The 23,738-nt window shown below is 49.9% G+C and overlaps 1 protein-coding gene and 1 long non-coding RNA gene across 8 annotated transcripts in view; one reads left to right on the top strand and one right to left on the bottom strand.

The window, feature by feature from the left end:
- The window catches only part of LOC106029068 (uncharacterized), a 112,526-nt gene that overhangs the window by 85,968 nt on the left and 2,820 nt on the right, over window positions 1–23,738 (bottom strand). The window lies entirely within an intron of this gene.
- The window catches only part of LOC100732158 (neuroendocrine secretory protein 55-like), a 57,398-nt gene continuing 49,082 nt past the window's right edge, over window positions 15,423–23,738 (top strand). Inside the window, exon 1 of one of the 2 annotated variants that reach the window (XM_063248113.1) lies at window positions 15,423–16,625. In XM_063248113.1, coding sequence (XP_063104183.1) covers window positions 15,843–16,583 — 741 coding nt within the window. In that variant the 5' untranslated portion in view covers window positions 15,423–15,842 and the 3' untranslated portion in view covers window positions 16,584–16,625. The remainder of the gene's footprint in view (window positions 16,626–23,738) is intronic. The other variant, XR_010047273.1, reaches the window with a different exon arrangement.

The following is a 23,738-nucleotide window of genomic DNA, read 5'->3' as shown; positions in this document are numbered from 1 at the left end:
TAATAATAGCTCCACTTCACTGCAGGGAGAGCAAGTGCAGATGCCTACGGAGGCCAGGCCCCACTCAGAGATGAGTGACAGGGCCGGGTGGTGACAGGCAAGGTGGTGGGTTTGCTGCTGACCAACAGGGGGCAGCCGCTCCCTGCCTGAGGACTGCTGGTAGGCAGTGACAGCAGGCCTCAGGTGAACCACAGGCTCTGCTGGGCCAGAAGTCAAACACCCAAAGGTTTCCATGAAGTCTCCTAACATGCAAAGTCGGTGAGCATCATCATTTAGACTTCTGAAAGCGCCACATGTTTGAAACACGCCACGTCTCTGGGTGGGATGGGCCTAGGCGGCAGTGTTTCCCATGGTAGTATTTGTGAATTTGACTGTTCACACAAGGGTTCCCTTCAGCAACTCCTGGCTGAGTTGAGTGTCGGTGCTTTGCTTGTATTAATTCTTGTCCTGCCCTTCGCCATGTAAGTAAATTTCCTGAGAGGAGAAGGAAGCTGCTCCAAGGCCCGGAGTGGTGAGCAGGGTCCTGAGGCTGGAGCTCGTCCCTCTTGGGTGCCAGCTCCCCCACCACCCCTGCGGCCGGGGGCTCGGCCCTAACCTCTGCACTCCGGGCCTGTCCTTGGCTTTCCCACAGCTCCAGCCAGCCTGGCCCCAGCACCTGCTCACATCCCTCACCTGCCCTCTCACCACCTGCCTGGCGCCTACTGCTTACTCACAGGACCCTCCCGCTACCTCTCCACGGGTACTTCACAGGCTGGGCTTCTGCCCAGGCCCTAATCCCAGCCGACTCTCCGAACCATATCTAGGCAGGGCAACACAGCGTCCGTCCTCCAAATTCCCCTGCCCCTGGACCCTGCTGCCAACCGAGCCTCTATTTGGCCTGTGACATTTAAAAATATCTGTCCAGCCTTGGCATATAGAACCCAGCACTCCCTGGGTTGTTGGAATACCACTGCCTCATTTGGCCCACAAGCCTCCCTTCCAGCCCAAGGGTACGTGGACCACAACACAGGCCACCAGACCCTCTATGCCAGTCCCGCCTATCCTAATTTGGCCCTGCATCACATGAACTCTCAGTGTGAGCCCACCCATTCCCCTACAAGGAGAAGACAGTCACAAGCTTGCGGGTCTTTTGAGCGGCAGGGCAAAGTGTGGGCCATCTGTAGGCCCATGGCAGAGGAGCACATGCCTGGAGCATGGTGTGATGGCCACCACAGCTGTCCTCCCCTCCCTGGCTTCCGACCCCCGCAGGCCCCACGGCCCCACTATTAATATAGTGCAAAGAGGCCCAGCAGCTGGCCAGGGCGCGATCTTTCCACACTGACGGTAACAGCTGCCACCATGCTGATTTGGGCTCCATATGTTCCCACCGCGCATTCCTTCAGGAGGGGCACCACTGAAAGCTGCCTTGGGCTCTCTTACTGAAGGTATGTCTGCTTTGGCCCTGCAAGAGGGGTGGCTAATGATTACTTTAGGGTCTCGAAAGACAGCCAGACCGATGCCTGGCAGCTGTAAGAATCCCTGGCACTCCCAGGAGCCAGGGCCTGCTCCCTGAACAGTCATCAGCGCACATTCGGGCAGAAGTCTGAGGCCACGGGCTGCCTCCCTGTCAGCTTGAACTCCCAGGCCTAGTGCAGTGCCAGGCACGGGGTGCAGCTAACTACACACCAGTGGAACATCACTTTACTTTTTCCCAACATGCTCTCTTTCGGGGCAAAGAGCACCTTCAACTTACCGACTTACCCCCAGGAATGCAGAAAGAGCACACTAGCACTCGAGGTTATGTGGCTACAAACTCAGAACAGAGAACTCATCGTATGGTCCAAAACTGCCAGGGCAAATGATGTGCTTTCCTGGGGTTTCCCTCCAAAGACTCCAGCAGAGAAGAGGGGGTGCAGAGAAGCTGACGCAGGCAGTCACTACGCCTGAGCTCAGGCCTCAGGGCTCATCACCACTTCTCTACCTTGAAGTGCTTGGACATTTCCACAAGAACAAGTTTAAAAACATACACATGAGGGGCTGGGGATTTAGCTCAGCGGCATAAGCGCCTGCCTTGCAAGCAGGCAGTCGTGAGTTCGATCCCCGGTACCGATAAAAAGGAAAAAGACAAAAAAAAAAAAAAAAAAATACACATGCAAACAATATTCAACGAATATTTACCAAGGGCCCCATATATGCTGAGCACTTTCTTGATTGGTACAAAAACAAGGTGAGCAAAGTCCCACCACGCAGCAGGGCTTGCCTGGCTTCCTAAAATGATCTGGAGCCACAGAACAGAGCGGCCACTCCCCAGGGAGCCCAGAGAGCTAAAACAGCTCCACTCCATGCTTTGGGAGTTCAGGACTGGGGTCTAGGAACACACCAGAGGAGTAAGGCGCTGGCCTAGCACAAACGCAGCCTTGAATTCAGTCCCCAGCACCACAAAAACAAATAATGAAGTGCATTTCATTATGTAAAAATAGTCCCACAGAGCCCTGTGATCCAGAAGAACACCACAGGAACATCACTCCCTGGATTGGTCTTTCCAACACGAGGTGACCACGCACACTGGTGGGTTTATCTGATGCGCGAGGTGAACATTTTTAAGTTTTGCCATGTGTGACTCGGTTCCTCCTGCTTTTAGACGTCACAAAGGAGCCCTATACCCCAGGATGAATCCATGCTTTTAGGCCCAGGCTCTTTCCTGGCAACCCATCAAGCACAGAGAGAACAGACATCTGAAAAGGACCCCCCCACGACACACACAGATCTCCAGGGAAGAGGAGAACACGGCAGGGGGCGGGGTGAGCGCCCTGAGACGGGCTGGAACGCAGCTGGAGGACAGCTTCCCAACAGTCAGCAGCAAGTAAGGAGCCTGAGCCCGCTCGATGCCGTTTGGGACATGGCTCCCCCAGGCAAAGGGCGTGAGTTAAGCCCACCATTGATAAGCCCATCTCAGCTCCATCTGCAAACACAAATATGTGAGGCGAAGGCAAATGTCATGGTACAGGCAGAGAAGACAACTACATCTGTCGACCTGTTATTAGGAGGCAAATGTCAGGGAGGGAAAGCACGCCCCAAGTCAGTGAGTGCTGGTAAAACCCACAGGCTGCAGCTGGCTGCAACCAGAATCCTCGCCACCATGCCTCAACGTTTCACTAGGTACTGGGATCAAAATCTAATTTGTCCCCATTAGTGGGGAAAATGTGTTAGACACACAAGACCACTTCCCCATCTTTCCCAGGGACCAACCAACCGCTCTCTGAGGTCAATGTCTAGCCTGTACAGGGCTGGACAGACAGTCAAGGTGGTACGCAGGCTGGCTCCTGAGGGGACAGGGCCAGTGCTGGCCATTTATCTTCGTATGGGTATTAAAAAGTACTTAAGGGGAAGCCAAGCGATGGTGGCAAGTTTTTAATAGTGTTGGTAAAATTTTCCTTTAAAAACAAACCCATTGATGGGAGATCTGGGGATGGGGGAGATGGGTGAGAGGGGGCGGGGAAGTAAAAAGATCAGGAAGTGATGTGTATGTGCACACTAAATCCTCCACACAGAATATTTACTATGCATCACAAGAATACACTAATAAAACATTGAAAGAAAAATCCAACAAGCCCATTCTCAAGTGGAAAATACATCGATTTAAGGAAACTGTAAAAGGTACCTACAGGATGGGAATATAGCAAAAAACACAAAGGCAATATAAAAGTTTAAACAAAAATGGCCTCAAACTCCTAAGACATTTCTAAGGGAACACACATTTTTCCTTCTAAATTTCTAAGTAACTCTGGGCTCAGTTTTGACTGCAGTCTGTACTTACAAATGGCCAGAACCCCCCAATCCAGACCAAACTGGTCTGCCAGGAGAGGATATACCAGACGAGTCCCCAACCCATGAGAGGGGAGCAGGTACCTAGAGTCCCCACTGCTGCTCCACAGAACCACCTCCAGAGGCCTCTGAGAGACACCTGCCCCACGTTCTCCATGCTCTCTACTCCTAAACTTTAGAGGAAGACTCTGGAAATAAACACAGTTAAGGAGACATCGCTTTCCATGTGGAGTTCACTCAACTTACCAAGAGCTCATCTGAAGTGTAAAGGTAGTAGGAAAAGGGGGAGTTTACTCTTTTAAATGTGCTGACAATAACATGAACTATAATTGTTACTTACATATTCCATTATAATGCTGTAACTGTATTATTGATAATAACCATTAATGTTGGTACAAAAGAAGCTAAGGAACCCATTCAGCCTGGTTTGCCGGGAAGACTTGGTATACTCCAGGCAGCTCTTCCGGGTCACACAGCCTTATACTCAGAAATGGCCTCGTTGTTTGGAAACCCTGTTCTCCCATGAAGGCAGGGAAGGGGTGAACTAAGGCAACCAGGCCTGCAGTGAGCAGGGTGGGCAGGGGCTGTTAGTGTCAGGGGCTGACCAGCACTCCCTGATGGTGGCCATCCCCAGTGTGAGCAGCCTAGGTCTGGGTCAGAAGAGGTGCAACGTTCTCAGAGGAGAAGGGGTAGATGACTACAGTCAGAACACTGTTAGGAGCTCTCGGTGCCACCACCAACAGCAGCTGAGCCATTTTATTTCTGAAGGACTCTGCCACTCCATGAGGGACCAGGGAGACTGGGCGCACTTGGCTCTTTTCCAATACCTTTCAGTCGGGTTTTCCCTCTCCTAACTTGTGAGGCAGATGCTAAACTATATTTCACTGGAGGTGAGGTCCTCCTCTTGACACGCTGAAGACCAGCCATAAAGGCAAGACCTGAGCCTCACCGTCTGGGCTCCAAGCAGGGCAGGCAGGAAAACGGGATCTTTTTTCCTGCTCATGGTGGCTCTGGGCACAACTGCCCAGGCTGGCTGTATTAGTAGTTCAGAGTTACTGGTGAGTACGTGTACTTCATAGTTACAAGCAAAACTAAAGCTAGAAGTCACGTGAGAAGGCATAACGTCGCAGGTGCCACAAAGCACACATCTTGGAACAGGGTTTTGAGAAAACTTTTTTCATCTTTCTTGTGCCTTAATTCCCAAGATTTGGGGGTTCGTTTTAAGTAATTACCTGGTACTTTTGGAGCTCAGCTCGCTGGATCTTTGAATACCAATAGAAAAAGTGTCACCGAATTACATTAGTTTTAACCTTGGCCAAGTCCTTCTGCTGCCCTGTGGACTTTGCCGGGCGGCATGTATAGTTCTATTTCCAGCTTCCAAACCCCTCCTAGCCAGCTACTGCTTTGCTCTTCCTTTAATGAGGAGCCGGTGGAATGTCAGTTCTAAAGTGATCAAGAAAAGAATGTGGAGCTGTGAACTGTCCGTCTGGTTGCTGACAAAAAATAGATCTGGTATCAAGAGTGCTGACATCTGAGCCCCTGGCTCACCCCCGTCCACCTCCACACGGAGTCTCCCCTTAGTACAGTGAAAAAATCAGAGACGGAACGAAGATTAGCAAAGCCCAGCCCCAGAGCTGGGTAGCCCAAGAACTTATGGCCCCACATCCTGCTCTGATCCCGTTTCCTTGCTGGTAAAACAAAAGGGCCAACACTTGCTCTCCCCGAGGTCTTTCAGCCCCGGGAAGACTTCTGTGGGCGCTGGCTTGGTTGGAAACCCAAGGTGAGCTGCTCCTTCTGCCCTTCCTGTCCATGACAGCCTCTCCACCAAGCACTACTCCGCTCTCACGGATCCTCACAGGCATTTCCAGCTCCACAGGCAGAACTCGGGGTCTCCTCCCACCCTGCTTAGCACGTGGGAACTTGGGGTCACCTGGGTCTCTTTTCCCTCTTCTCCAGCTAAGAGGAAGGAAGGTACTGGCTTCTAACAAGTTCCACCTGCGCATCACCCTTGACACAGCCATTCTCCACATCCTTTCTGTCACCAAGTCTTGTTAGTCAACCTCCTAAAAAGTTCTTGAAGCACTGATCACCAATTTTATCAATCCCTAGAACCACCTGCTTACGGAGGCCTAGCTGTCCCCAACTCTAGCTTCCCTTCAAATTCCATCCCCCACCCTGGGCAGGAGAGATCTTTGAAACAAACAACTTGATTAGGGCCCCTCCCTGCCATCAGGAGGGCTTCCCACAGCTCCAGGTCTATTCAGAGAACAGAGGGCTGCATTTGGCTGCATTTCTTCCCGCTGGGCTGCGAGGCCCTCCTCGGCAGCCCCTGTCCACCTCTTCAGATCCATCTACCACTGCCCTCCAGCTCTGCTGACCTCCTGTCAGCTCCCCTACCAGGCCCCGTCCTTTCCACCAGAGGGCCTGCGGGTCCACGCTTCCTAGGCATGGAACTGCCCCAGCCGCCCTGGCTGCCCCTGGCTTGGAACTACACCATCCCCTGCCACATGCACATCCTCCAGCTCTCGGCTCAAGTGTGCAGACATCCTCTCTCCGGAAAGCGCTCCCTTACATGCCCAATCCGGGGCAGCTTCCTCCACGGCACACTCTGAAGAAGACATGTTTCTTTTCTAGAGTGCTTCGTTCTGATTGTAAAGAGACCCTCCTTAGTGTGATGACTCACGACTTCCAGATCATTCTCTGCATTCTCCGAGTGGGCAGGCCAAGTCCATTCAGCTGAACATCCAGGTGTCGGGCAGAGCAGATGACCCACAGTGGGTACTCAGGGCATGTGTGTAGATCAAGCTCCTACAGCTCCTAAAAGTTCTCATCAAGAACCCACTAAAACAAAACCAGAAACGGGCACGGACTGCACTGCCCTTCCCACCTCCTTTGAGGCCTCTCTGCCTGGCGGGGCTTCACACCGCCTTCAGGTCAAGCCCCAGTCCCCAAGGAGGCAGGCCCCAGAAGTCCAGTCTTGTATTTGGCTTCTCATGTCCCACCTAATACTCTCAGAGGAAAGGATGAGAGAAAGCTCCTCTAAAATCCAAGTGAAATGAGGGTGGCCCATCCCGTTCCCCTCACGTGGCATTAAATATCCTCTCACATCCTTTCAGAGAACACAGCGAGTTGCAAGTGAAGAGTGCAGAAATTAGAGAAAGTTCAAAGAAATAATAAAAAAAAATCTAAGAAAATGACATGATCAAGTAGAGGAATTCAAAAGAATTAGAAATTTTTAAATGTAAAAAGCCCTTATTTGCCAAATATCAAAACTATAAAACCTAAGACAACACTGGGATTAGATTTTGAGATTTCTAACAATACTGACATTCCAAAAGAAACATGTGGCGCTAACATGGGGCTGCAAATTGTCTTTTTAATCTGCTAAATCACACACACACAAATCCTGCTGTAAGGTATGATGGTGCCAGCCTACAAGCCCAGCACTCCAGGAGTTGAGGGAGGAGAATCTCAAGTTTGTGTCTGGCCTAGGCAACTTAAGAAGACCCTGTCTCAAAAAGAAAAAAAAAAGGATTTGATACATAGCTCAGTGTGGAGGTTTTGGGTTCAATCTCTAATACTACACACACACAAACACACTCACGCCAGCCACACATATAAAACAGCTTTTTAAGTTCTGTTTTCTTTTGGCTTGGGGTACAATTCAAAGTTTAAATTGGGTGGGGAGGGGGGCTGAGTATTCTTACTTATTTTTTAAACCTCTAAAATCTTGAACTGCAAATACTATCTATAGTCCTTTAAAAAACAAATTTCTATCAAAGTACTAAAGGTGAACTCAAAATTAAGTCCCAGTTGGGTGCGGTGGCACATCCCGGTAATTGCAGCACTTAGGAGGTTGAGGCAGAAGGACCAGCCCGAGTCAGAGGGCAGCCTGGGCTACACAGTGTGTTCGAGGCCATCCTGAACTACATTATCAAGACCCTGCCTCGAAAACAAACATAGTGAAAACAAAACAAAACAAAAAAGAAAAACCAAGTCCCTTCTCTGAGTAAGTTTAGCTGGATGGAAATGTACTATGTCTTCACTGCAGGCCAACACGCAGGAACCACTTGGTTGGCTCTTCCTTCTGAAGGGATCTCTCTTCCACCCCTCCAGGAAACTGCCGAGTATGTCCTGAGGTGGCCACTGCTGCCTTGTCCACTGATCAACTCTAGAAGTAGCACAGTGAGAACAATTTAAAAACAAATCTGTATAATTCCTATAAACATGGAAAAGCCTAAAAATCTAGTGGAAGAAAAAAGCCATTCACAGTGCAACAAAAATATCAAATACTCAGACTATGTGACATATTTATTCACACAGCAAACTCCACATGTAATACACTGAAATTATACAAAGAAAACACAAATCCTTTATTTTTATTTTCTTTTTTCGGTAGTTCTGGGGACTGAGCCAGGCCTTAGCACTGAGCTACATCCCCAGCCCTTTTAATTTTTTTCCCCCCGGACAGCTTCTCGTGGACTCATTATTGCTGCCCGAGCTGGGATCAAACTTATAACCCTCTTCCTTCGGCCTCCCAGAGAGCAGGTTTATAGTCGTGTGCAGCCACACCTGGCCAGAAAACACAAATCTTTAATGAGAGAAATAGAGGCTTGAATAAATGAAGACTGGAGTCTAAATGCAGAAAAGACAACAATATTTCCCAGTTTAATTTACAGACTGAATTCAGGATATCACCAAGGCCATTACAGAACCTGATAAAAAATGATTCTGAAGTCACTAAGAAGAATAAACGGGCAAAAGCATCAGAGCTCTCTGGAGAAACTATGCAGAAACAAGGTACTTGCCCCAGCAGATCTTAAACCATAATATAAAACAATGATTACCGAGGCTGTAAACCAACCACAGTAAGTAAAACAACAGAGAAAGATGTCCCAATTTAACGAACTGAGCAGAAATAAACCAGCTTTAAATACGAAAAGCACAAACCCGCACGAAGCCACAATACTCGGAGGATGCAGAAATAGCTTTCAAAGCCCTCTTTTCTCCATTGTGCACAAGGAGGATTTTTTGAAAAAACTAATTGTACAATATTAGAAATTTTAAGAGACGAGATGAAGATTTCTTGACAGTGAAGGAAAAAAATCTTTCTAGCTCCCATACGTTTTCCAAGGTCCAGCTCAAGCCCTTAATTCCCGGTGCACTTATAGTCAAAAGCACACTGTGGCAGTTAATTAAATCCGTATTGTTCTCTAATTACGAGTGTTGAGTGTGCGGGGAGGGAGGCTGTGCGGGCGTCCCCTCGGTCTGGCATCCCGTGCCAGGGGGCCTGGACCACCTCCACCCAGCGCCCAGGAGGCTACACCCAGAAGTCCTGCTGCACCCATGGCTCCCTAAACATACAGATGACGGCTCTGACTGAAGGCCCCCCACCCGTGACTCAAACCCACCCAGACCTCTATGATCCGGGAACAAAGAACCTTTTTTCACTCTGCCTTCCTCCTCCATGGGTGAAGAAGAGCTGGGAAGGAAGAGAGTTTTATGAGAAAATGTCAAAACCAACAAAAGGAGAGGCTTCCACTGTATGATGAGTTTTAGCCAAAACAATGGTTGGGAGCCCTACAGTATGTTGTCGTGCCTGAATCTGAGATCTGCGCTTCAGCTCTCCAGTGTTAGCGCATGCAGTATATGCCTCTGGTGGACCCTGTGAGGAATCATCTTTCTGATGCACTCGGAGAGAAGGGTAAACAGAAATGGCAGAAGTGTCCACTGGAAGGAAGGAACGTACCCCGGTGTGGACCTGATCTGATTAGAAACCAATCCACATCAATTCTTCACACACCTGACTGAGTGGCAGTGTTCGGAGACCTACAGGAGCCGCATCGTCCTGACACCTGCCAGAACAAGACCGGATATTCACCAGGCCACCTTTTGGAAACACAAAGCCAAGCAAAAATAACAAACAAATACCTTAGAATCCTCTAACTAAAAGCAAAGCCACAGTGAATAAGGCCGATTTCCTCCAGTTATCAGGATGGACTGATTACAGAGCCCAGATTCATTTGCCTGAAGATAATTGCCTCAATTCTCCACTTCACTCTGCACATATAGAAATAGTCCCAATCTACCAGAGCCTCGGTGACTAGACATGTAAAATTGGCCTAATCATAGTTTGAAGAGCTTGAGCTGAAAGGATTTTATGAGCGTGTGCCTGACCACGACACCACTAAGGGCTTCTCCCCTCTCGCTCCAAGCTTCCTCCCTCCCCCAGGTCTGGAGGGTGAGTCAGATCTCGGCAGAGGAGATGAAAACACCTCGAGGCTCTCTGCTTCTGCTCCTGCAGAGGTGGCTGGGGGGGCAGGGGGGAGCAGAGATGGCCAGGAGAGCTGGGCAAGACAAAGCCACACGCCCAGGACATTCCTAACAGGTAGTTCTCTGCAACTGGCGATGTTTTCATCCACAGCCCACTGGCTCCAGACAGGAGATGCTGTGCAGGGCAGATAGACATCTGCAGTCCAAATCACCTGGCCTGGGGATATCTTTACATGTGATGTCTCAGCCAGCCATGGAAAAGAGCCAGACAAGCTAAGTCAGGGCTAGGCAGACAAACAGAATCCAGTCCTGTCTTCTACAACCCAAAGCAAGGCAAATGGTCAGAGGTCAGGAGTTGAGCCGATAACCACATGAAGGCTAAGTTCCAGGGCCAAAGCACAGAAGGGGAGTCCCGTATCTAAGAAGGACCCGTATGCCAAAGCTGTGCTTTCACTCATGGGAGCTTCCACACACTTCCTGGTGCCTTGGGAATCTGCATGTTGTTCCTGCAGACTCCTAAGCACCCGGCGGGAAGGAGGAAAGGAGACAGGTGTGCCTTCAGTGAGAGAACTCACACACAGCACAAAACCAAGGGGCAGGAATTCCCAAAGCCACCATCTCTGCACACAGGTATGTGGTTCAATTCTCACCCTACTTGCCTTTCAGAATGAAAACACAGTATTATAATCCCCACAGTGGCCTAGCCAGAACCCAGCCTCCTCAAAAAGATCATTTCCCCTTACTGTCTGCGTTTAGCTTGAGCTTGCATTCCCCTCTAATCAGAAACTCGAGGTTTTCACCATTTCTACTGGTGAGAGCCAACTGCAGTGTGAGTCACAGGAAAATAGTACCCTAGAGATGAGCCCAGTGCTCTTGTATTGTACCCAGTCCCCTTGGGGAACAGGCGGGGGGAGGGGGACACGCCAAATTCTCAGTGGGGTTGAGTCTGTCTCGCTGATTGCCACAGTGAGGGGTAGGGAGTACTTCAAAGTCTCTGAATTCATTTCCATCCAAAGAGAAGTTTGAACAGCTCTCCATCTCCAAAAATAACCATTCCCAATGACTCCAAAAGCATGTTCAAGAATGATTATCCCCACGCAGTGGACAGAGCAGAACCAACCCTTTATCTTGAGTCTCATCTTAGAAAATGTGCTGGTGTCTACCAGACTATGACAACAGCCTAAAAATCTCCTGAAGACTCACTGGACTCATCCCTTTCCCCCAGAGTGACCAGCACGAGGGAACAGGTGGATTGAAAGCAACCGTCTCATGGGCTTCTATTCTCCAACAATATAGGAGTTTTATTTTTTATTGTTACATTTTAGATATACATAATGATCACATTCATCATAGAGAATTTGTACCTGTACGTGACTGATCTTGCTTTTTTCCCCATGTCCCTTCCCTCCCTTCAGCTTCCTTCCCCACTTTATACAAGTTTTGTTCCCATTTTTCCCTTCTATTCTTTTTTTCTTGTCCTTTTTTCCTCCTCCCTCTACTTGTTCCCCTCCTCATCTGAACATTTTCTCATGGGCTTCTAAAAATCAAAGTATTTCAAAGTTAGACCGGTTTAAAAAAAAAAAAAAAGCTACCTCTTTTAGAAAACCACCAGACAAACTGTACCTTTGATTCTAATCACTGTTACTCAGCTCCCCTCCCCTGTTTACCTATCTGGGATGAAATTTATTCTTCTGTACCTGTCAGCAGCCTACTTTCACTGTTGGGGACATTTCACTTGATATACATATTGCTGGATGGTAGGAATTGCTCATCTTCAATTACTTCTTTCTTCCCACAATGCCAGAAATAGTGTCTTGGTCATAGAAGTGACTCAATTCATGATTGCTAAATAGCCAATTTCATTTGTAATTTCCGAGACAGCTCCAACAGGGGAGGCAAAGAGGGCCGGTGTAATTAATAGATGGACTTCACTGATGTCTTTGTTGCAACAAGTGACTCGGCAGCAAAGCGCCTCGGAGCCCTGCTAATGACACCAGCTCCACACTGGGCCACTCGGTCCATCATGTCACCTGTTCCCTGTGTCTTGGAACTGCCACCCAGATATTCCTTCCTATCATTGAGCTGCTTCCAGTTGTTTGTATTTATTCATTTAATTTTTGCTTCTTGCATTTCCAAACAGAGTTGAAAACTGTTGGTCAGCCCCTAGCCCTTCTTTTTCGGCCCCCGGAAGCCTTCACGAAAATCAGATCTGAGCCAAAGAGGACAATGTTGTCTGAAGTTTCAACTCTACCCAGCTCAGGAGGACCACGACAAACATCCCCAACATGTCCTTTGACTTAACACTGCTTCCGACGAAGAGTCAGCTACCCTCTGCAGACTGTTCTGCATCAGAGCCTGACTGGTAGGATATTCCTCCCTGGGCTCAACTGAAGGCTATCAACAAATGCCACCCACTGGTTTTAATTTCTCCCCTCTGGAGCCACATAAACTAACTCTTACAGCCTCTGCCACGTGGCAATCTTTGAAGGGGCTGAAGACCGTATTCTTGACAATTCATGCAAATAAAGACCTGAGTGTATGATACTGTAACGAACTGGAAGCTGCACCTTCCTGGCCATCTGGCTCAGGAGCCCCCTCTGGCAAAGCCCTGAAGGTGACATATGGCTGTCCTTTATTTACCGGCAGACAGAGAGGGAGCCCCTTGTTCCTTAGCGTGGTAACGACTGCGGCCGTTCATCACCCACTTGGCCCTTTTTGAAATTCACTCTGCAGCAAGCACTTTTAAAGTCATACACGCAATGCATTTTAAAGAGCATTTGCTGCACGGAGCCATTTGCTCAAGCTCGGCACTAAGTGTGAGATGGAACGCGTTCAGTGCAGTCCCCTGCTCCTCCTAGAGCCCGTGCTGAACACACACTGCAATGTGTTTGCACCTATACATGACGAGGGCTCCAGAATTCAGTGTTTTGTTCAATGTTCATCTGCTGATTAAAATGCATCTTTCAAAGAAAGTGCATTGCTAATGTAGAATCTAGTCCAAAAACACATATTATGTAATGCATATTTTTTAATAATGCAGGCAATCTCAGTGTATCATATTAGTGAATCAACTCTAGCTGCCATCTCCATTATAGGCATAAAGCACTCCATGGAAATGAAGTACTTTGCTATGTACACTAAAGAATCACAATCTACCTCACTGCTGATAGCTGGTATTAGTTGAAAGGGTATTTACCAGCAAACATATATTCCTGATTTTTTTCTTTAATATCCCCTGAAATCAGCTTGACCAGTATTTTTTAGCCTCTGTACACTGTTGGTGGAGCTGTTTTCACTGAAAGAAATAAGCAGGTAGGTCAACAGGAACATGAAATATCCCTGTTAGTCAGGACTGAGACGCAAAGACCAGGATGTGAGACACAGAGCCCCAAATGCCCCTGTCTGGTGTCCCAGAAGAAGGTCCACATGACAATTAGAGCCATGGCAGTGCTAGTGACAATGGAAACCTTCGGTTTCTCTGGAGACTGCACAGTGGAGCACAACTGGGATACAGACCTCTGTCCTTTCGAGGGCCAAGCCAAATCAACTCTTCTTTATCAATCAGTATTTTAATGCTACAAACCTAACTCCTAGAATACGAGGCACATTACAAACACAGTCAAGATGCAGAATCAAATTCAGCACCCAGCAGAAGCAGTAGCTGGAATCTCACTAAGATCGTGACTTTATATCTGGCAGCTGTCATGGAGGCCTGATACCCAGAGTACAGGCAATGAGGGCCAGCTTTGGGAACACAACACTCAGCCACCAGCAAGGGACGGGAAGGCTGGTGGATCAGTTCAAAAGGGAAAGCAGAGAACTGGCTCTTCTTCTCAGAGTTTTCCCATACTGACTCACAAAAACAGCCAACTGGAGAGACGTGTCCCAGTGCAGCAACCTTGGTGACTTCACCGATCCCAGGAAGCTGGCTTTGCTTTGAGCTTTATTACCTTTACCCTCTCACCATAGCAAAGGGCTCTCCATTTTTAACAGGGAGGGTCAGACCAAAGACATGTGCACCCCAAAAGAAGCAGTCACATTACAGAGAAAATTCCAGAGCTTCCCCAGTGCAGTGCACCCCCCATCACACCCCATCTGATCTTCCACAGCTGAGAAAGAGAGGGTCTAGTTTATTCCAATTCTTCAGACTTCAGAATTCAACGCTACAATCCAGTGGTATCTGGCCGCCCCCTAGCTCTGATGCTCTGGCAGATCTGTTTTCTCATGTAAAATTCAAGCTGGATTAAACAATGGAAAGGGCTGGGAATGCAGCTTAGTGGTAGAACATTTACCTGGGACATACAAGGCCCTGAGTTCAATCCCCAGTACTACCCCTCACCAAAAACAAACAAACAAAAAAAAAGAAAGAAGAAGAAAAAGAGCCCCCCCCCCCATAACAGGGATAAGGAGGCATTCTGAAGGGTTCCCTGTTCCTACTAACAAATTCAATTGTCAAAATCCTTCCCGCAATGGGAGACTTTTTCTCCAACATTCTGCTCTCAGCACCTAGAATGGAGCTTGACATGTGCTGGCACTCAGTGAGTATTTGCCCCATTACCTCTTGGAAACTTACCTAAGAAGTAGCTCTAAGAGCAACCGGAGAAGATTCTGAGACAGCCGGCCACTCTCCTCCCCGAAAGCAGCAGCTGCTCAGACTGATCGGGAGCGGTGCAGCAAAGTCTTCTGTGTCCCCAGCTCTCCTCCGTCTTCCACACATCTTCCCAGCTGGAGCCACCCGTGGGTTGGCGGACTTGAAAACTACTACCTCCAGAACTGTGGGGTCCTTTCTTTAAAAACAGGCTCGTTTGCCTATGAGGCAACTAGCCAGTTAAGACTACACAGGTCACACATTTTTTGGAAGCCCCTTTACCGTCACTGTAACAAATCTGCCAAAGGTGGTTTCATGATTAATGCCTGCTTGAGGCTACCGTCCTTAAACTGGTAAGCCCCTAGAAAATGCCGTGGGCTGGGTCACTAATATAATCTAGAGACCCTTATTCCCCTCAATATTTGCAATTTTGCAATCTGGTTTATAGCTGCTCAAAAGCTATGCTCACTTCGCCCTGTAGAATTTGGGGAGGGGGTCCAACTCCATGGAGGAATCCGCTCCAGCTACCCGAGCTAACCTACCTGTGGCTAGAGCTCTTTTGCTCGTTCGCGGACACGCGCCAGCGCCAGCGCCGCACCCCCCTCCCCAAGATTTCGCCCAAATCCTTCCAAACAAGGTTCCCGCCTGCCACCTGCCGGCCCACCAGGGTCTGCGCCACCGACTCCGCGCCACTGCTCAGCTCGCGGGGAGGTGGCCCCCACCTTTCTACTGCACATGCCCGGCAGAAGTCCGGGCGCGCAACTTCGCAGGACCTCACCGCCCCATCTTTCCCCGCCTCAGTCTCCTCGCTCCTCTCCCAGGCGAGAGGACCAGCGGAGGCACCTCTCCCGAGTCTTAGACTGCAGAGTCTAAGACTTAGCGAGAGGAGCCCCGGAGGAGACAGATCATTTCTCCCCCTTTCCCATCCCTTCTTTATTTATTTATTTATTTTGGTGTTGGAGAGGCAAGCAGAGGCGCGGAGCTTTAGAAAGTTCTTGAGTGGTCGGGAAGGTAGGTGCTTCCTTTTTTTCTCTTGACACGAGGTGGGACTGGGACCTCTGGACCCAGCTGCTCCCCTCAGTAGGGGCACCTTTTTCGGCTCCAGCGGCCAATGCGCCTTGGAGCCACTCTCTGCAGAGCCAGAGGGTGGGTCGGCTTCTTGGTGCGTGCCTAGAGGATGGATCGGAGGTCCCGGGCTCACCAGTGGCGCCGAGCTCGCCATAATTACAACGATCTGTGCCCGCCGATAGGCCGCCGGGCAGCCACCGCGCTCCTCTGGCTCTCCTGTTCTATTGCGCTCCTCCGCGCCCTTGCCACCTCCAACGCCCGTGCCCAGCAGCGCGCGGCTGCTGGGCAGCGCCGGAGCTTCCTTAACGCCCACCATCGCTCCAGTGCCCCCATATTCCCTGAATCCCCTGAATCCGAATCTGACCTGGAGCACGAGGAGGGAGACCTCGAGCAGTCCCTTCCTGAGTGCCTAGAGTACGAGGAAGAGTTTGATTACGAGACCGAGACCGAAACTGAGACGGAGACCGAGTCCGAAATCGAGTCCGCGACCGACTTCGAGACCGAGCCCGAGACCGCCCCTGCCACTGAGCCTGAGACCGAGCCGGAAGACGAGCGCGGCCCCCAGGCGCCCAAGGGCTCCACCTTCAACCAATCTCTCACCCAGCGCCTGCACGCTCTGAAGTTACAAAACCCCGACGCCTCCTCGAGTCTCGCGCAGCCCACCACTCAGGAGCTCTACAGCTCCAGCGAGGGGGAGGAGCCCGAGGAGAAGGATCCGAGGGACCCCGAAGAGTCTGAGGAGCCCAAGCAGAAGAAGCCACGCCGCTGCAAGCCAAAAAAGCCCGCCCGCCGCGACAGATCCCCAGAGTCCCCTTCCAAAAAGGGGCCCATCCCCATCCGGCGTCACTGATGGAGGACGCCGTCCAGATTCTCCTTGTTTTCTTTGATTCAGGTTAGTTGAGTCGGGTAAACTGGGGAGGGACCCTCGGGGCGGCGTGGACATTGTGGGAGGACGGGTGGGAGAAGGAAAAGACCAGCAAGAGGCAAGATGGGAATGGGGGTGGCCCTCAGATAGCTCAGAATGAAGGCTCCCCAAATCTTCCCAGGGCGCCCCGGATGGCCAAAGGCTTGTCTGACGGTGAGGCGCTCCGTGCGCCTCACCGGAGACAGTCTGAGGTCTCCGAGCCGGTGCCCTGGCCGAGGGACTGAATCCTGTGCGCGCCTCGAGCCTTGAGCTGCACACCCAAGCGGCAATGGTAAGTCACTTGTTTTATGTGTTTTTTCCCCTCCGCTTGGAGAGGTTAGTCTCAAACAAGTTGGTTTGGGCGAACGCCCGAAATGTGGTTTGGAGGTGCGCGCGCCAACTTTCTCCATTCCAGAGCAGCCGCGCAGGAGCGACAGTGTTGTAATGTGGGAAAAGAAACCAGAATGGGATTGGGCGAGAACTCCGGAGACTGCCGGTTCCGGAGGGAAGTAGGCGCGCACCGCGCCCGGCGGCTCGGAGCCTGGAACCCAGGTCGCCGCGCTGCTGTTTTAGAGCCGGGGCCCCTCGGCGCCGGGCCCTCGGCTGCAGTGCACCAGGCTTTGCCACCACTGGCCGCCTTTCAGACACTCAGGGGCCACGGCGCGAAAAAGAGTGTGCGCACCTGTCCCCGCGCCGCACTGCTAGCCTCTTCCGGCGGGCGGTTTCTCCCCGCGAATCGCTGGTCCTTAAAAGGGCAGGGAGCGGAGGTACAGAGGCTTTTGGGAGTGCCCATACGGGCTACCAGGGTTGGCAGCACGGACTCGATCACGTCGGGGCATCGCCACGGTTCTGACGCAGCTGGTAAGGCGGCGGGGCGGCTGCAGTTTGGCTGGAAGTTTCTGGGCTGTTTGCTCAAAGCGCTAGGAGGAGGAAGAGGAGGGGAGAAGAGGTCTGAGTGGTGGTCGTGGGCGGAAAAGTAAAGCCGAACGGGGGACAGGCTGGCGTGTGGGTTGCGTCCATCACAGGGACACGTACTCAGAGTCCCTGGGAGCGCGGCGGCGCCGGGGAAGGGTGGGGGAAAGGTGGTATCCGACCGGCGCCCGGTTGGCGGGTGCTGGGGGAGGGGAGCCTGGCGGCTTCCGCAGCCTGGTGGAGGCGGCTCGCTTGCTCCGGCCATGTTCGGCAGCCCCCGCAGGGCTAAGTTTGGAATCTGTCCCCTGGAGGGAAGCTGCCCTGGCGATACAGCACAAAAAGCCGCAGTCCTGCAGCGGCACCCACCGAGGCTCGGGTGGCTCAGCGTGCCTTCTCCAGCCCTGGGGAGAAAGGAGGATGAGTGAAACGTATTTACAAATCCTCACCTGATCTGGAAACTACTTTGTTGCGTTTTTTCTGGTGCGCGCTCGCCTGGTTTAGCGCCGGCTTGAGTTCCGATGGGAATGATGGGGGTCGGGATGGGGGTCTTCAGCGTTTTGTCGGCTCGAAATGAGAAAGGTCGTGCTCTTAAGCTCATTCGGAGAAGGATGGTGCCAGAAGGAAGCACTGTCGATGGTCCTCCTTGCAGGGCGTCTTCTCTTGGGAGGAGTCGCAGCGTCCCAGGACTTAGTTCCGCTGCGTTGCGGGCGCCGATGGTGGTGAACCCTGATCCGAGGCCGGTGTGGCCTTTAGTAAACAGAGGCAGGCGGGTTGTTAGCAAGGGCTTTGCCCCGACGGCATTTGGTGTCGGAAGTGCTGAGGAAGCCCAGGACTGCAGAAAGGCTAGGGAGCCTGCTTTGGGCTTGACAGTGTTAAGCTGGATAAGTCAAGTTGGAGCCCACCTTGAGTTGAAATTTCCACTTACTGTAAACAATGATTGCAAGATTTCTGTGACATTGTATTCTGTTTTTCCTCTAGTAACCTCTTAGTAGCCTGTGTTCACTATGCAAGAGGTCTCTAGTTAACAAGAGAAACCTGGGGTTTCGTTGGAGTTCTGTGACAGCTATCTCTAGTTTGGGTAGTTTAGGGGACCGGTTTTTCCATAGAGCGTGGTGTTTATTCATTAGTTAAACTGCAGGCTGCCTTGTTGTGGGATGCATAAACACATGTTAAAAATGCTTAGGGTCCCTTGTGCCTAGCCCATGCTGCGTTTAAGTGTTGCTGATTTAAAAAGAAATCTGTACCTGGCTCCCCACACCTCGAGCCACGCCCCAGGTTTGCGTGCAGAGACTTCCGGTCTAGGGACACGCCAACAGACTCTTCCATAAACTGCCCCCAGCCCACAGATGCGGACCACACAGCTCAACTGGGAAAACCTGTTCCAGGCTCCAGTCGGTCCCCAGCCCGCCCCTCCCCCAACCTCCCTCTACCCCAGATTCCAAGGCGGAAAAAACCAATGGAAACCAAGCAAGTCTGAGGAGGAGGATACCCCAGCCCTGGGCAAGGCACACCATGACCCACCCGGGGAGAAGCGCTGCCTGAAACATTAGACCTTTCAAGCTCATTTTCTGTTTGAGGCACTGGGATTTAGCTGCTCTCCTTTGCTGGAGACATTTCTATTTCTAGCAAGTTCTCCCAACCTTCCCAGCTCACTTGCTCCCCAGCTGGCCCTTGTGTCACGCTGCCAGGCCCAGGCTGAAATTGGCATTTCAATGGAATCACTTGCCCTTTTACCTAGGTAGGGTCTGAGCAAAGCAGACCTTCCAGCTGACCACACAGCCGGTTATAATATTTCAAATGGAGATGGGTGGGAGTGGGAGAGGGAAGACTGGAATAGAATGAGCTACAGATGAGGGGGTGTCCCAAGTTAGGGTTCCCCCTTTACTACATTAACCCTTTGCTTAATGGAGATCTGGTTGGGGGGTGACAAAGGCGCTCTTAAAATTGCAAAGGTTTAACTTGGAAATTGTGGCAACGTTCAAATGTTGTTTGATTTGAGGAACCTGATGTAGATTTATTTCTAAAAGCTTGAAAAAAAATTTTCCTCTGTATTTATCAGAATTGAATGGGAGATTCTAAAATCTACAAATGTTTTGAGATGTTTCTTTAATGTACTAGAAGCTCCCCCCCACTCTTTGATCTTTATATTAGCAGCTGTGATTGAAGAGTTAATGAAGGAGAAAGCTGAAACTTCACTCTTGGTAAGAATGTGGTTCTCTTTTCTTTAAAAAAAAAAAGTGCATGGATTTTCCTTAATTTATCTGCTCTTCAAGAAGGATGTGCAATTGAAAGAAAACAGAGCAGAAACTCTGGTGTGGGGAAAGCATTTGAGCTGGAAGGTGACCCAACCCAAAACACAAATCACTAAAACAAAATTATGTTTCCAGAGGCCAGTGATGTCCTGTGCCTGCTCAAGTATACTGCCCAGCAGTGGGCATGGGATTCTCAAATTACATATTTAATCCCCATGTTCTGGAATGAAGGATGGAATTTCTCCTCCTGCTGTGAGGTTTTGACATTAATGATTTTATTTCTTACATCTCTGTTTTAGACATGAGCATCTGAATGTAAGGCAAAAGGTACTAGGCAAAGCTCAGGCTGCTTCCAGCCCGAGTCCTATCAAGAGCCTGTGTTGCTCAGCACCCTTCTGCCTCAGTTTTTTCTAAAACAAACTAGCTAAATGAGAGGTTCCTATTTATTATCCATTTCGGCTCCAAATGTGTGCAACTGATTAAGAATCCCAGAGTGTCCAATTTGATGCTATGAATGATTTTAGTACTAATTGAGCCTAATATTTCAAACATTGATTAGATAAAAAGTACCATCATTAAAAGGATCTGTTTGTGTTGATCTAATGTCAAATCTGCTTTTCAACTGGTGGTTTCCAAAAAAAAAAGGTTTAAGGAGGAAGGGTAGAAAATGTGAAATTACATTATTCCCTGTCCCTAAACTGACAAAACAAAAGCAAAAAACCTGGCCATCCTTAGAAGCAGCCTTCAACATTCACCGTGTGTGAGTGTGTGAGTGTGTGTGTGTGTGTGTGTGTGTGTCCCCTGCTCCTCCTCACCCTGGCTTCAGTGTCTGGAAGCAAGCTGTCCAGAGCCTGAGCAGGCAGCACATTGCAGCACTGTAGAGCACTTCAGCAGCAGGGAGACGCTGCTGCCCTGTGGAGGACGCAGGCTGACAGAACGCCAGTTCACTGACCACACATGTTGAATACATTATTTGGTAACAGGTTTAAGTTTCCTGATTAGGCTAGACCTGGAAACATGGCTTAGAGGCTGCAGCTAGTTAGGATAAACTAGTTCTCCCCCCCCCCCGCCATTATTACTCCTTCCCAAGCTTTTTTCTGAGCCTTTTTTTCCCCTAGTCATTCCTACTACCCTCCATGAAATTTCCATCCCACGGATACAACTATACTACATTATGTTTGTGTACTGTGGAATCTAGTAATAGCTAAGGTTTTCTGCACACACAATACCCCACCACCACTAATTTGGCTCCCTTGCAAATGCATTAGATAAACAAAGCAAATGTTTTCCCTAAAAAGAAAAAAAAATCGATTCTGTCAAATCAAGTGATTTAGCAGCTTCAGTTTTGCTTTGGAATTTAACCCTTTTTGAACATTTATGAAATCTGGTACATTTTTATTGATGCTTGTTCTTTAAATTTCACAAGCTTGTTTTTCTCAAAAGCCCCCTGACAGTTATCAGCTATTGAGTGCTGGTGCCTAGTTGGTTCACAAGGCAGAGGCCCCCATAAACAGCCTAATGACTTAAATCTGTCCCCTAGAGCCAAGAGTGGCCACTGCAGGGCAGCCATCACCTGTTGACAGCGCTGCGCCAGCAGAGGCAGGATACCCGAGAGGAGCTGGCGCCCTGGCGCCCTCCGCCTGCAAGCTACTCCGATGGAACTGGGAGGCTGCCTTTCCAGCTTCAAGTGTGGGCACAGCCCGTGTTTCTTCTATGGCCTATTTTATTTTATTTTTATTTATTTATTTTTTTTTTTGTCTTTTTCATTTTTACTGGTACCGGGAATTGAACTCACGACTGCCTGCTTGCAAGGCAGGCGCTTATGCCGCTGAGCTAAATCCCCAGCCCCTTTCTATGGCCTATTTTAGAGAGGGAGCGTTACAGGCCAAGCCCAGGCTGTGGACAGAGGGTAGGTAGGGGCAGATCTGTGGAAGACAAAAGAGGAAAAACAAGATGTGGGCAGACAAGAAAGAAAGGCAAAGAACATAAGATTTAGAACTGAGGGATGGGGAGGAGAGGGGTAGGGCACATACAGATATGGCAGGCTTCAAATATCTGGTGGCCAGAGGGGTTTGAAGAGGTGTACCCACCCACCAAGAGCAGACACTGGCTCAGCCTTAGGAAGAGCATTTTCAGTGGCCCAAGACCCCCTGGAGGACCACTAATAAATTTCAGACTGACCATGCTTAGAGTTGCTGGTCCTAGAAAGTCTCATAGACCTGGCCCAGGAAATCCATTTTCCTACATGCAATGGATATTTTATACACGTGCTTCAAATGCTTTCACCAAACAGAAAGACATAAAAGCCTGGGAATTTTGTCTTACGTTCAAATCCTAAGCCTTGGGTATGGGCTCAGGAAAGGCCGGTTTCAAAAATGTGTAAGAGGAATTGTCAAATTGGGAAAAAACGTTCAAATGAGAAGGGGAAGGTGGGGGAGAGAAGGGTAAAGTAAAAAAGAAAAGAAAAAAATGGAAACAAAGCTTTTTGTAGAGGAGGGGAAGAAAGGTTGAAGGGAGGGGAGGGGAATGGGGGAAAAGAGAGACCATTTATATTACTGGTACAAATTCTCTGGGATGAATGTTATCATTGTATACATCTAGAATGTACCAATAAAATCTGATTGTAAAAATAAAAAAGAAATTTTAAAAAAAGAAGAAAAAAGCAAGGCCAGTTTCTGAGGCACCCACTTTAAGCATGAGGGAAATGAAAGATACAGGCACAAAGGCTGACAGCCACTGCGGACAGTCCCCCGGCCCGCTCTGGGAGGAGGGGTGTCTGCCCTGTGTACCCCACCAGCATGGAGAAAAGGTCTTGCTCCTGGTAACTGAGATCTTACGAGAATGTGAAGTCTACCCTTCCCCTTCAAATCAAACAGCATCCGGTGACCATAAGCCTCTCGGGTGCCTGGAATTTTCACCATGCATTACAGATATTTTAAACAGAGCTTCCACAAAAGCCAGAGGTGTCACCACCCCAGTCCCCACTTGTGCCTTCATCTTTTCTGGAGTGGCTGCTGCCCCCTCCACTGCCCCCCCAACAGTGCTCTGCTGCATCGCCAGCTGGCCTGGAGAAAGAATCCACGGCACAACTGAGGTGACTCCACGGCACAGGCAGGCAGAGGCGCTGGGATGCCAGGAGCACGCCTGGCTGCAACAATTTCATGGCCTTTTTGTGGGGAGGGACGCTAAGCCACCATGAGGGAGCTGAGTGAGGGGGTCTGAATCCACGTACCACTTCTGAGTCTAAGCAGACGACGTGTTTTCACGAATACTGTTTCCGCTACCTTTAACACCAACTCCAAGTCTGCCCCTAACCCATTATCTTGCCTCATCTGTGGCAGGCATCGTGCCTTTGGCTGGCATTTGCCTGAAACAGCGGGTCACGCAGCCCCCTCTGCAGATAGCAGTATGTTGCTGCTGCCTCCACCGGTCAAAGCTGGCAGAGAGGCTGCGAGAAAAAGGGTGGGGGCGGCAGCCCTCGCTGCTCAGCTTCAGAGGCTTTCTGCTATTCAGCCGGGGATGAGAGACCTTTGTCACTGGGAGGCCCAGGAGCTCAGCAGATGCCTAAACTCTATTTTCTGTCTTTTCTTTTTCCCCTTTTCAGTTCAAAGAAATCCACTAGCATCTAATGACACGGAAGGGCTACAGAGAAGGTTCCCTTTCACACAGCCACAGACCACAGGTTCCCAAGCACCAACAAGATTGCTTTGCCTAGCTTCTGTTCCCTGTGCCCTGTTTCTCCAACTCCCACTCTCCTCAAGGGACCTTCTTCTATTTTGCTTTCTTTCTTGGCTACAGGGATGAAACAGAACACTGGTGGGCACCTGCATGAAATCCGGATGTGCCTTTTTGGATTTCAGTAAGAATCCCAAGAGCAAGTGTGCACACAGCCACTTGTCGTTTATGTTGTATACTTTTGTAGGTATCAAAAGAGCCA

This window comes from Cavia porcellus, unplaced genomic scaffold, assembly GCF_034190915.1.
Source record: "Cavia porcellus strain 051 isolate PalLab524CR breed Dunkin Hartley unplaced genomic scaffold, mCavPor4.1 scaffold_5, whole genome shotgun sequence".
In the NCBI taxonomy this organism is placed as follows: Eukaryota; Metazoa; Chordata; class Mammalia; order Rodentia; family Caviidae; genus Cavia; species Cavia porcellus.
Note: the sequence above shows the minus strand (reverse complement) of the source record. Positions and strands in the feature narration are given on the sequence as shown.